General features: G+C 31.4%; 1 protein-coding gene across 1 annotated transcript; it reads left to right on the top strand.

Moving 5' to 3' along the window:
* Positions 1-3,256: 3,256 nt before the first annotated feature.
* LOC142614211 (monodehydroascorbate reductase, chloroplastic/mitochondrial) lies at positions 3,257-9,794 on the top strand. The gene is made up of 17 exons (XM_075786773.1): positions 3,257-3,464; positions 3,559-3,709; positions 3,833-3,932; positions 4,498-4,575; positions 4,821-4,892; positions 5,120-5,238; positions 5,334-5,418; positions 6,058-6,147; positions 7,156-7,257; positions 7,396-7,485; positions 7,669-7,749; positions 7,996-8,067; positions 8,138-8,232; positions 8,352-8,440; positions 8,530-8,592; positions 8,697-8,737; positions 9,472-9,794. The coding sequence occupies exons 1-17, from the start codon at positions 3,455-3,457 to the stop codon at positions 9,589-9,591; spliced, it is 1,458 nt and encodes a 485-aa protein (XP_075642888.1). The 5' UTR covers positions 3,257-3,454; the 3' UTR covers positions 9,592-9,794.
* The last annotated feature ends 5,186 nt before the right edge of the window (positions 9,795-14,980 follow it).

Here is a 14,980-nt window from a genome sequence, read left to right as displayed (position 1 = left end):
AAGAAGGGATCTCATCACAGCCCAGATATTGACTGAAATTAAGGGGCAACATTGGGTTTAGATGTGTAGTTACTGATTCATCATCATCATCAATTCTTAGCATCAAGAAGGTATGCATTGAATTACATGACCTATTTTGTGAGTTCTAATGGGTCAATGATACCTACATGATCTGTAGTTATTGATTAATTATTTAAAAATCTTGTTGTGTTTATAAAAACAAAAATAACCTATTTATTCTATCATTGACCCAATTGATATAGTTTCTTATTATTATGGCTCCCTTTTGTCTTGCCATATAGTGCCTTTATTAAGATTGGACATTGTTTCGTTTTAGGTTTCGAAGTTGGGACAAAGAATTGGGACAAAGTTTTCCTCTAGTGTTTTAATGGGACATATATATATAGTGTGTGTATTTTGTCATTCTTGACTAGTATACAAAAACCAAGTCCAAATTCTACAGTGATTCAGATCCAAAAAAAAAAAAAAAAAAAATTTTACAGTGACTTTTAGGGTGTGTTTGGTTAGGGTGTGTCAAAATTTTTTTTTGACAAAACTGCCCACGCTTTTCTGGTTTTTTTTGTTTTTGTTTTTTTTGTTTGGTCATGTGGTGGTTCTTCTTTTCTTTCTTTTTTCTCTTAATTTTAATTTTTATTATTTTTTAAGAAAACATTTTTTGATGATTTCTTATGCTATTTTTGTGAAATGTCCACTTTCATCTATACACAATTTTTTTAAAAAGTATAATGTCTTACTTTCTCTTTTATTTAAAAGGGACATGATGGTAAATTTATACAAACCTTATTTTTAACCAAACCAAAAAGTTTTCCATCCCTTTACTTTTCCACTCTCTCAACCAAACACAACTGAGGAAAACTAAAAACTTTTCTATCCTCCCACTTTTCCATCCTCTCTCTATTTTTTATCCTCTCACTTTTCCATCCTCCTAACCAAACGGATTCTTAAGTCCTCCTAAAGGTATGCTAATTTAAATAAAGGTTTGATTACACATTTAGCCATTGACCTTTATCCCATGTTTCAAATTGGTTATTATCGTTTTAAATGTTTCACTTAAATCCTTGTCCTTTTATGGCCTGTTTGGAAGTTTAGAGAGGGAGGAAAGTAGAGGAGAATGATTATCCTCTACCTTGTTTGAATGTTTTTAAAGTTAAGTATGGGGGAGGGGAGTAATTAGTCATTCCTTTTGTTTGAATGCTTTAAAAATTATGATAGAAATGAGAGAAAATGATTAAATATTTTTAAATAGACAAATTAACCCCTATTTGAAAATGGACTTGCAACGTTAGTCTATGATTAATTTGTTAAATTAAATAATTATAACTATAACATGCCATATTTTTTTGATAATTTTTTTCCTAATGTGAATTAAATAATCAACATTGGTCTATGATTAAATATTTTTTTTTCCTTTTTTATTATACTAAAAAAAACCATTCTTAATTGATAATAATTAAAATAAGAAAGAATTTGCAAAGAAAAGATTTGCTTCAGGGCTAGTACTTGGTGTTATGCAGGAAGTGCCTCATATTTCTGTGCCACGCCGTTCTCGTTCAAGTTCATTTTCAAAATCATCACTTTCTTCACCTAATTCAGTAGATAAACAAAAAGGTATATTTTTTTTGAAGATGATGTGGCAGGACCATCTTCCTCCAATCAACTATTTGATGATGAAACACCAAATTTGACTAAACAAGGCTCCAGTCATAGAAGGTCGAGGAGCTAATATTTCTGTTTTGGTGCATCAGGTCTATTTGTGAAAACCCCAATAAGCAGGCAGCGACAAGGTCTGAGTTACAAGTGTCCTGTAGTTTCAGTAGCTTGATTCACTTGATTTGAACACTTGGGTATTGAAATGATACAGGCCCCTCAAATGCAGAAAGGAAGTAACTACTTGAAACCATGTAGAAATTTGAGACACGAGAGAAATAACGTGAATTTATTTATTTGATTGGTTTGTAATTTAGTTAATATAGTAATTTTAAATTGGGTAATTCATTTGGTCAATAATTTATGTACTTTACTCTCTCTCCAAATCTCTCTAATTTAGAAGAATTAAAAATAAGGAGTTCGAAGTAATTAAAACCCCTCCAAACTTCTCTAAATTCTTTTCTCTCATTCCTTAAAAAACTTCCAAACAAGGTAATTTAATTACTCTCCCTCTCTCTACTCTACTCTCCCTCCCTAACATCTTAAGTTTGTGTCAAAAATATATATTTGCCCTTAATTCTTGCTTTGATTTTGAGTTTGGTCAACAAAATCATAGGGATTTTTATTATTCAAATACTTTGTTAACTTCTTTTATGCTCATTTGGTGATAGAGAATATGAACACAATAGTTGACGAATGGACTTTTTTGAAACAAACTTAGTCTTGAGAATTAAAAAGCTTCTGATTTTTTTTTTATTCTCAAAAAAAAAAAAAGTTTCTGACTTTTTACAATACTTTAGACTAAGAATGCGTTTGGAAGCTGCGTTTTGCGTCCACGTCTGGACGCAAAACGCGTTTCAGTATTTATTTTTTTTTTTTTCGTTTTGGCTGCGGGGGATGAAACCGCAGTGCGCGCACTGTACGTGTACTGTGCATGTACTTTTTCAAAATTTTTTATTAAAAGTGGGGTCCACGGTACTATTTACACATTAAAAAATTATTTTGCTACAGTATTTTTCAGTTTTCAATTTTCAATTTCAGCTGCATCCAAACGGACCATAAATTACAGTTTTAGCCTAAAATATCATAGAACGCAGTAATAGAAACTAGTCTCATCCCACGCGCTTCGCGCGTGCGATGAGACTTTTCTTTTTTAGTGGTCATATTTTGTAGAAAAAAACTGTATTTAAGTATCATATATATATATATATGATTTTTATTTTAAAAATCTAATTTATAAGTGAATAAATCAATTTAAAAATTAATAGGAGAGTTGTCCTATTTTTAAGGCAATATTTTAGTGGGAGTTGGAGTTGCATTTTTACCGGATTGTCTTTTAATTTGTCTCTACTTAAACATAAGACTGTAGGGGCATCTTTGAACTAAAAAAATGAGTTTTACCGGATTGTCCTTTAATTTTGTCTCTATTTAAACATAAGACTATAAGAGTATTTTTAAACTAAAAAAATAAGAATCCAAACAAAAAAAGACCCTTAAATAGTAGGATAGATGAATTGCAACTTGCAAGGCCCAATAATGAGTTAACTACTTTCACGTTTTAACTTTGCACCAATTACAAGCCGAAGCCGAAGCCCAATTCTAGCAACTTCCTCTCTTTTGAGTTTTGAGATTTGACTCTCTCGTTCAAGCATACACAGTTGACAGTACACGCGTCCTGACCCTCCGACATCCTCTACTACAACCAGCACCACTACCTCACTACTCAGCCCACTCACTAATACTATTATTAATCAGTAATTACACAAACAAGTGCTCATAGTTACAAATGTCTTCAGGTTCTTCTTTCTATTTACATCTCTATTTTGCTTCTCTATTTATTTATTTTTTAATTCCTGATCTCCTCTATTTCTGTATTTTCACAATCCACAGTTCGTATTTTAATGGTGACCCTTTCCAACTCGTTGCCACGTAATCACGGGCTCTCTCTTTGTTCTCCACAATCTTCTTCGATCGGATTCAGAAGCTTCCGGAGAAGCTACGTGGCCGCCTCCTCGTCTGCTTTCGCTAACGAGAACCGAGAGTCTGTTTCTGTTTCTGATTCCATTTTTCTTTGTCTGTTTAACTTTGAATTTGAGGTAGAAATTGATGATGTTTCTCAAATTTTGGTGATTCTTTTTTTTTTTTTGTTTTGGTTTTGGTGAAGGTTTGTGATCGTTGGAGGTGGCAATGCGGCAGGCTATGCGGCTCGGACTTTCGTCGAACATGACATGGCCAATGGACGCCTCTGTATTGTGTCTAAAGAGGTCCGTTTGTTTATTTATTCTTAGCTTTTGCAAATGTAGTTTGCTTGGTCACTAATCACTATGTCTTAAACTACCACATATCCAAAAAGCTTAAGCTGATAGGATCGTAGGATCAGACTGAATTTAATCAGTGAGGGAAGCTAAGGTTATTACAAATTAATTGTGCTACAGTTACTACAAATTTTACTATGTTTTGACTTTTAAAATACAAAACAAAACAAAAATGATATTGAAGTTTATTTATTGCATTATTCACTTTCATTGTCACGTCAGTTTGTAAGGTTTATGTACTAAAATTGGTTGTAGCTTTAATCAGCCAATGTGGGCTAGACTCCTTATTAAGTGGAGTTTATATCATGGAATTTTTAACTTTTAAATGGGAGGCAGTGTTTGAATTTAGGATTAGTTGCTTTGATTCCATGTTAAATTATTGATTATTCCAAAAAATAGTGAATATTATCACTTAATTATTCTAGCACTAAATGCACAAAAAAATTTGAACGAAACCCTTTTGATCTGAAATTTACTATTTTTTTTTGAGGTTATAAGCATGTTGTTTTTGCAGGCGTATGCACCTTATGAGCGTCCAGCTTTGACTAAAGGTTACTTGTTTCCTCTAGATAAGAAGCCAGCACGCTTGCCTGTAAGAATGATTTACTTCATATTGCATTAGTTAATGTAACTCAAAATTTGTGATTCAGAGTGTTTATTTGCTTTTAATTCTCACTATATAGGCTTAATTAGTGTGTTTATCATAGTAGTATTTTTGGACTTGAGGAGCTCAAATGAATGCATATTGGCAACTATTATAAAGATGTGATTTTATTTATTTTTTCTAATAATGTTGGTAATGGTAGGAACTGTTCTGCTTTATTAAATTTCATGTAGGGATTTCATACCTGTGTTGGATCTGGTGGGGAAAGGCAAACTCCTGATTGGTATAAAGAGAAAGGGATAGAGGTATTCTTTACATTGAAACCCCTTTTCTTAAACTATAATGTTTTAATTAAATTTGGATTGAAAAAAAAATGTATGCTTTACACTTGCCTATGATTGTGAAATTGGAAGATACACACCTTATTTGACAGAGCAAATATGATTCTTTTCTCATTTATCTTGAGGTGTACATTTGTGATTGTTTTGTGAAATGGTATCTTTAATTTTGTCCTTTCCATCTTTTTGTGTAGATGTTTTATGAAGATCCAGTAACCGGTATTGATATTGAGAAGCAAACATTGACAACAAATTCAGGCAAGCAACTTAAATATGGATCACTTATAATAGCTACAGGATGCACAGCCTCGAGGTATGCTTGGCTTTTGAATCAGTAATTAATAAGAGCTTTTAGGTTACGCATTCAAATGGATCAAGCAAAGCTGCATTCTTAGTTATCTTTTTCAGATTTCCAGATAAAATTGGAGGAAACCTATCTGGTGTTCACTACGTCCGGGATGTTGCAGATGCTGATTCACTAATATCATCATTGGTAATTTAATTTTCATCTGGTTGTTGTCAAGTTGCTTTCACTTTTTTTTTTTTGGGTTATAATATGCTAAGGAATAAGCTTATGCTCCTTAAAATCTTTGTACCAGCAGTATAAATATTGCATGAGATTTTTGGGAAATTCCATTTCATCTCTATAGGTGTTTACATTCTGAGTTATAAGGTGGTTTGAATAAAATAGCTTTCTATTAAAAAGCATTATCACATTCGACTTAAATGTTTTAAGCTATTCTATATTGAGTGGTATGGTGAATACAACTAGTATGCCATATACCATCTTTCTTTAGTGTTCTTAATTTTGTAAGTTTTCAAAATGAAAATTAGAAATTCTACAAAATTTGCCAGAACAAAGTATACTTTTAAGCCTTTTAAGTATTTTATTATCTCAAAAGCTGCCTACAACAATTATGTGGACATAGGGGAGAGAATTATTCTGCTCTAGGAAATTCAGATGTCAGCTCTGCTTCTAGATTATATGTGAGCCATTGGGCTTTGACAAGCTGTAATTTTGATAAATCAATTTCCAGAGACCATCTTGCGAGCTGCATATTCTCAAGGATTGCCTAATAGATTGAAGCTGCCAATTCATTGTTTTAAATGAAATTCCCCTTTGAATTTTTAGGAGAAGGCAAGGAAGGTGGTTGTTGTTGGTGGTGGTTATATTGGCATGGAGATTGCTGCAGCAGCCATTGGTTGGAAACTTGATACAACAGTATGTGTTCTGTTCAATCTGTTTCTTCTACAATAGTTGAATGGACTTAATTAATGAGAGTGAAGAATATTGGAATTTTCACCACTATTTTTCATCTCTATATGTTTTGGGGCATATTGTTGTTTGGTGTATTTGAGACTGCTCGAATATCCCCTGGCACCTCTAGTGCATTGCACTGTTTTTCACAAGTTTTATTCTCTCATTCATAGGATCCTTAATACATGATTAAACTATGCTCATGGCAATGTTGTTGTTGTTTTTTATTTTATTTTATTTATTGTTTGGTACACATATCATAAAGCAGTTTATATGTAAGCAACTTGTAACGATTTTCCTTAAACATGAATGGGAAAACTTGATGACATGATGCTTAAGAAGAACCTTTAGGGCATGTTTGGTAGACTGTAATAGGCGCTGTAATGTAATAATTATTTCTATGGTTTAGTTATTCTATAGTTTGGTTATGTTTTTATTACAAGGAATAGTCATTCCTTATGAATATCTATTCTTCAAAATGAGGAATAACTATTCATTTTTAAAAAATTGTATTAGTTATTCCTTAGTAAATACAATAATTTTAAAAATTAATATATTTTCAAATAAACAAACTTTCCATATACATCTAACAATTATAAAAATAAAAAATCATAAAAAATAACACATATCTCTCTTAAATTTAAAAATAACAATTTTTAAGGAGATATAATTGTATGAGTAAAATATTTCCTAAAATAAATGTTAAGTTTCATTCTAATATTATAACTCAACCAAATTAATGAATAGGTTTAGTTATTACATTACAACACAATTTATTACTAGTAATAAAGATTACAATTCCTGTTGTAATCCCAATTCAGTGTACCAAACGTACTCTTAGTTTGTCCATCTTACTTATAATTCTATAACCAGAATTATTTAAAATCCTCCCACCTATTGTTAAGCAAAGCAAAGGCTATTTACTCTTTTGACATGGAGGTAACTAACACTTTTTTCTCTTAAAAAATAAAGATCATATTTCCAGAGAAGCATCTCTTGCCAAGACTATTTACTCCTTCTCTATCCAAGAGATATGAAGAACTGTATCAAGAGAATGGCGTCAAATTCTTAAAGGTAGGCTCCCTCTCTCTCTCTCCCCACACACACACACGTGTCATTTGTGTAAAATTGGTATCTGTTTTGCTAGCAAACAGCTTCATTTAATTATAGGCTTACAGACTGACTTTCTTAACTTGTTTAATTGTTCTCCAGGGTGCCTCCATAAAAAACTTAGAAGCAGGTTCTGGTGGACACATAGCTGCTGTCAAACTTGAGGACGGATCTGCCATAGAAGCAGACACAGTAATGTTCTTCTGATGTTTGTGCATTATATTTAACACTTTTTCATATATAGGGACAACTTTTCTCTTCTTGCACCATATGTTTTATAATTTAATGAAACTGAAATTATGGTCTGCATGTTTGAACATAAGAAGGCAAGATGGAGAAGTTGATGATACAGCAAATGCTTTTCTCCTTTTGCAGGTAATTATTGGTATTGGGGCAAAACCTGCTGTTGGTCCCTTTGAAATGCTGGGTTTAAACACTAATGTTGGTGGAATACAGGTGCGCTTGATTGGAAACTAATTTTAGGTACATAAAAATGAATGGAACCTTTGGCTTGAAACTCTGCTAATATTTGGTTCCAACCTAAAGGTATTGAAATAAAGTCCATGTTTTTTCACAGATCTTGATAAGAAGTTTCTAGTAACTTTGGCAGTTGGAATATTAAGCCTACTTTAGGAAGAGGGGAAAAATAATATAAAATAAAATTTCGTCACGACTTGACATATATGTAATACCAAATCCCAGGTTGATGGTCAGTTCCGGACTAGTGCTCCTGGAATCTTTGCAATTGGAGATGTTGCAGCTTTCCCATTAAAGGTATGTTTTTCTCTATTAAGCAGCAAGATTCTTGCTTAATCTGAATGCACAAGTGGTTCACACTGAACAGATGTATGACCGTGTAGCACGAGTTGAACATGTTGACCATGCTCGTCGGTCAGCACAGCATTGCATTAAAGCATTACTAAGTGCCCAAACTCACACGTATGCCAGACTTTCTTTTCTTCTAATTAATTTCTAGAGATGTTAACATGATTATCACTGTATTTGTCTCCCTTCTTAGTGACCCTACTTGTTGATTTGCATCACTATATGTCTTCCAGGTATGATTATCTTCCATATTTTTATTCAAGGGTATTTGAGTATGAAGGTAGCCCAAGAAAAGTGTGGTGGCAATTTTTTGGGGATAATGGTAAGAATCTTTAATGCTGTTTTAGTTTCATCAAATTTTAGATATTTTTTCTTATACTAGGCAATAATTGAGATGAGTTTTTTGAACAGTTGGAGAGACTATTGAAATTGGCAATTTTGATCCTAAGATAGCTACTTTCTGGGTAGATTCTGGTACTGTAATCTGTTTGAAACTCTCTCTCTCTCTCTCCATTTGTACATGCATCTTTAATTTTTTGTCATTGAAATAAAATGATTAGTTTATTCTTGGCTCACAGGTAAATTAAAAGGTGTTCTTCTTGAAAGTGGAAGTACCGAGGTAACTTTTTATTCTCCAACTTCTAAATACCATTTATGGCAGAGTAGCCCACAAACCAAAATATAGAAATACTGATTTAGCTGCCAAATTGAAGCAAGATAAATTTGTGGCATTTTTGTGAATCTTGAAAATTTTCAGAAAATTTTGGGATGTTAGAATCTATAGGTCACTAATACTATAATTAGATTCTTTCGTCACAAGATAACTTGCGGCCAATGAGTTTGCTTTTATAGGTCTCATGTCATAAGTCTTGGTTTGTTATTTATTAAATATTTTTATAATTGTAAAATATACAATGTGGACATAGTCCTCACCTACTCCCAATCCCTAGAAGATCTCTCCATTATTGAAGGGGAGGGAGAGAAGCACCTGGCTGCAAAGGTCACCGGTCATAGAAATCTTAATTCGCATTGGTATGTAATGCATCTACTAGCGTATGTCTTCACATGTTTCCAGTTCCCAAAGTATAGGCTATAGCATTAGCAATTTTCAAAAGCATAAGCTGTATATCTTGGTCAGACATAAAAAGTTAATTATTGTGATAGCAGCAGTAGTATATCCTCATTAGTGTCAGGAATAATTTCAGTCCTGAATGCCATCGACATTAGATTTCGTTTTTTCTTTAAATTGATTTCAGATTTACTTATATAAAGCATACTTCAGAGTTATCGAACTATCCTTTCTGCATTAGACTCAGTAGGCTAAAAAACTGATGCCTTATTATGTTGTTTAAGGAATTTGAACTCCTGCCTAAACTTGCGAGGAGCCAGCCTTCTGTTGATAAGGCCAAGCTTCAGAATGCATCTTCAGTAGGGGAGGCCCTAAACATTGCTCGAACATCCTTACAAGTATAGTACACTACAGAATAGTGCAGAAGACATGTTACAATCACCAACTGAGATTTGCTACATTTACGGATTTTTTAATTAATAATCTTCATTACGACTTAGAGAAATAATAATAATGATGAGGATGATTTTCTCTGGGGATTATGTTTCCTCATTGTCATGTTCAATAACTTGAATATTTTATTGATCTTGTTGATGTTCCTCTCTCATTTTATTGATCTTATTGAAAGTATGCAGGGAGAGAGTGATGCTTTTGTACATATGGCAATTGTTGACATATGTACGTATAGTTTTTGTTTCTGAGGTGAAGTCAACTGCTACTTGTGGTTATCTAAAGATAAATGTAGCAGTCCACTGTTTCTTTACAAAATCCTTTGGCTTGGCTAACTAGTTTCTGTTTTTAATATCTTTTAGAAGGGTTTTTGATGATAACGATATATGACTATTTAATATATATCTTCCTCTGATGCCTTATAATGCCGTGTTGTTTAATATCACTATTATTGTTATTAATACTTTGGTTGGAGAGAGGATGACATACAAACAACCTCGAACAGTAGAACCTGATAATAATTTCATTACAAACAGTTAAGCATAGCAATCTACTTCTGTATCATGTTCTACATCATATTTTAATTATATGTTTTTATGAAGTTCCAAGATGGTAGAGTATAGTTGGATCTAATTAGCTTAACTGGTACGAGATTTAAATTAGCTCAACTAGATTTAAATTAATTAATTTTTTCTTAGAATAAGAGATTTAAATTAGCTCAACTAGTAAAGGTTTTTGTCATTGAATAAAATATCTAACATTCAATCTTGACATATACTAAAAATTAATTGGTATTTTAGATTGATAACAAAAGACAGATATCAAGTAATCATTATATATTGAAATTCTATCCTATCTTTAAAAAAAAAAAAAAACTAAAAAATTGTAGACTACACAAGAAAACAAAACTTTTACTTTTAAGTACAGGGCCCTTTTGGATATACACCATAATTTTTTTTTTTTTTTTAACTTTCTCCCCTCTCTCCATGAGTGTGTTAATACTTAGTATTCTTAAAAAAAAAAATTACAGGTATGATTCAATTCCAAAAAGTAATAATAACAGATTTTATCAAGTGGGTTGGTTTGGTGAAGTTTATTTTATTTATTTGGCTAGTTACAATTTTTTTTTTTTTAAACTCGACTTTTTCTAAGGCGCAATTGTATAGTATTTATTAATTTTTTGAGCTCTACAATTGTATTTCTATATAACTTATTATTAAAACAAAATAAACATTTTTTAACGGAATAAAACAAAATAAAACTAATAACAAAAAAGCCATCCAAATGGTACTGAACTAGTCGCTAACCTATACTATGTACAAGAACTCACCTATTTGTGAGATAGACTAAAATAATTTTATAAAATCTTAAATTGATTAAGAAGCTATACTATTGCATGATTTGCTCTTGTATAATTTCAATTTGTGTTCTAAGTTGATGAAGAAGTCATTGCTTGAACATCCAATAGCTAACAAAAAACTTGCCAAACAATTTTAGATCTTACAAAAAAATAACTTAAAAATTCAGATATTAAAACTTTTGAAAAACCAAAAACTATTAAAGAAAAATTATCAACGTTTGAGTTTGAGTTTAAGTTGGACTTGTTAGAGAGATAGAGTTTGATTCCTTATTAAGTTTGAATTAAACAAAAATAATTTTGTTTTAAAAAAATGATGAATTTGAGTTTAAGTTGGACTTGTGAGAGAGATAGAATTTCACTACTTGTTAAGTTTGGACTAAACAAAAATAATTTTGTTTAAAAAAAAAATGATAAGTTTGAGTTTAAGTTAGACTTGTCAGATAAATAGAGTTTCACTCCTTGTTAAGCTTGAACTAAACAAAAATAATTTTGTTTAAAAAAAATAATGAGTTTGAGTTTAAGTTGTACTTATTAGAGAAATAGAGTTTCGCTCCTTGTTAAGTTTGGACTAAACAAAAATAGTTTTATTTAAATAAAATAAGAATTTTATTTAAATATTGTGCTTACGTGAAAAATTGTGAGAGTTTTAGAGGTTTCGGTTTTTATATCAAAAAAAAAAAAAAGGTTTTGATTTTATATAGATATATGAATTATGGATTAAAGGATATCAACTATACACCTAAACTAGTTGGAATCTATAATCTTATTAGTTGAATTTAAATAGAGGTTTTGTTATTGAGTACCTTAGATCATTTGTATTTCCCAAAAAAAAAAAAAAAAAACATTTGTTAGGGAATTATTTTTAAAAAAATTTAATACCATTTTTATTAAACATATAAAAAATTGTTTAAAAATCAGTTATCACTTCTTATTTTTTCAAATAAATATATGTTTACCGGTGAAAGGAAATAAAGATAAAAGATGAATGACAATTACATATGCAAAGATAATGATTGAGTTCGTCACCTGTGTGACGTAAGCATGTTTGAACAGTTGGTTTAGATGTGGACCGGTGAGGATCGTCGGCAATTGAGACCAATCCAATTCCGACATCATATCAAAAACTTAAAAGAGTCCACAAATCACAAAATTTACAGATCAAGCTGGCAGAGGTGCACTTATTACGAAAGACACAGACATCAGCATTGGCGGTCCCACAAAAGTTACTTATTTTATTTATTTTATAACTCTATTTTACAAAAAATGTAATATTAATGATTTTATTTTAACTTTAAATGTAATAAAATAACATATTTATGGTGTGAACATAATAAATAATCTGACTTACAAAGTGAAAAAAAAAAAATATATATATATATATATATTACATTCGAGTTACAATGCATAGCTAAAAAATTACTTACTTTAACTCCTCTAATACAATCCTAATTTTATAGTTTATGGTATTAAAAATAACAATTTAACTTTTTAAACAACATCTAACCAACCATTCGATAGAATTTCATATGCACTATATAAACTTTAAGAATAAGAAATGACAATATTTATCAAAAAAAGAAAAAAAAAAAGAAATGACAATATTTAATTGTCATGTGATAAATAAAATTATTAGGTAGCTGTTATGTTCACCTAAATAGAATTGAATTACTTTAATGTGACGTTTGGTATGAGATAATATTTTAGGATTTTTAAGAATGTTTAAAAATTCTCATGCTTGGTTGCAAATCACTTCAGAGAATAAAATGTCAATTTTAAACCTCTTTTAGTAGGAATGTAGATTCCCTTTAAAATAGATGGATATCCAGATTCCCAAGTTCAATGGAAATTGTATTTTTTATAAATTGACAATTTTAACCATTATTCCTTATTATTTAAACAATTAAGATAAAATATAAAATAAATCATCAATATCTTTTCCACTATCTTTATATTTTCCCTCCAAAATAACATATACTGGATAAACAACTCTGTTGATATATTCTTTAACAAAGTTCTATTTAAGATTCATATGTAGAAAAAAAAAAGTTTGAAGAAGACCCTCCATTATTGTCAGATATTCAGTTTTGCTGTTGTGTGTGTGTGTGTTACTCAACAAATTATTAATAGTTTATATTTTGTTTTTCATTATTTATTTAGAGGAAGATTTTTTTTAATGGACTTAGTAGTTTACATTCAAATCTAAGGATAGAATGGAAAAAATAAATAATTCATTTAAGATTTCTAGGAATAAACCACACATTTTCATCTTACATTCATAGGAATCTTAAGAGATTCTCAATGAAACCAAATATAAGAATAACTATATTCCTAGGTAGGGCTGTCCACGGGTCGGGCCGGGTCGGTTTTGGGCCCAAACCGAACTCGACCCGACTGGTTCGGGTTACTGAATTCTAGACCCGTATTCGACCGAATATTCGGGTCGGATTTGACGTTTCGGATAATCGGTTGTACGGGTCGGAGTTGTTGGATTGACGGGTCTGGGCCTCAGATTGGGCCGGAATATATTACATTATTAAAATTTCAATTATTTCATTTTTTTGGGCCTTCTTAGCCCAAATTACTTGGTTTGGCAACTGAAATCCGCCATATATTTCGAATTGGGCCTATTTTTATTAAACTTATTTTAAAATAGGGCTTCAATTAGGACATATCTAAAAGGCCCAAAAAATGTCTATTCTTTTCATCACCTGTGATCAACAGACAACACAACACTCCAAAATGTTTTTTTTTTTTAATCACCTGTGATCTGAAACATGTAGCACCTATCAATCCATTCCACATACATAACCTTTCCCACATTAACCACAAAAATTAATACAAGCACCAAGGCAGTAAGCTAGTCTATCAATCCACATACATAACCTTTCCCACATTAACCACAAAAATTAATATAAGCACCAAGGCAGTAAGCTAGTAGCTCAATGCCTATAAAACCTGTCGACCATAACAAATAATATTTTTAGCAACAAATAAACTCCAATATTACCATAGAAGCGATTCGCAAGTTTTTGGCAAGTAACCACTTGGCAGAAAGCTTGGTAACCCATAATTACTTACAACAATCAAATACCATAGGTATTTCCAAAAAATAGCTTTTCCAAAGCATTGAATGACTACTCTAAAGTTTATAAGTCTATAACTAATAGAAGAGAAAACCTATGAACTAAGATTTCTTTTCTATAAGCATTGACTGTCGAGTATCGTTACAAGTTAGAAAAGCGACGTGTACAAAAAAACTTCCAAAATATTCCCAAAAAGCTGCCTTCTTTACAAAATAAATTACCATCCTACAATAGACAGAACAAACAATAAATTAGTACCAAATACAAAACGACTAGCTTGTAAGGAAACCAAGTTTATAACAGTAGCAAGCTAAAGGCAGAATCATACCAAGTCAGCCATTAATCATCAATGCTAATTAAGGGTCGTTTGCCGGAAGTGAAACTCTTGCTTGAGTTGGAATTTGCTGTTGCATTTGCTGTTGGTTGTTCATTTAAAACTAGAAAAGAATAGGAAATAAACTAAATTAAATTTGGCTTGAATACACAAGACATTCAATAAGATTAATAGACTAAATTTCAGAATTTAAACATATTACCTAAGTCAAGTAACTCCTCCTCCAATGCCTCTACATCATCCTTTGACCGGCGATGAGAAATTGGAACTGTGGCTTGAAGCCAATTTTGTGAACATACAAGGTTTTGAACCATGAGAGGAGATAGTGAACTTCGAAATGGATCGACAATTCGACCACCAGTGCTGAATGCAGACTCAGATGCAACAGTGGAAACTGGCATAGCCAGCACATCCTTAGCTACTTTAGACAACACTTGATACCTACTACAATTGTCCCTCCACCACTCCAATATCTCAAAATTCACATCCTTTCTCCCATCACAATTTTCAGCCAAATACTTCTCAAGCTCATTACTACAACCTACAGATTGTTCAACTTCCAAAAA

This window comes from Castanea sativa, chromosome 10, assembly GCF_040712315.1.
Source record: "Castanea sativa cultivar Marrone di Chiusa Pesio chromosome 10, ASM4071231v1".
In the NCBI taxonomy this organism is placed as follows: Eukaryota; Viridiplantae; Streptophyta; class Magnoliopsida; order Fagales; family Fagaceae; genus Castanea; species Castanea sativa.
Note: the sequence above shows the minus strand (reverse complement) of the source record. Positions and strands in the feature narration are given on the sequence as shown.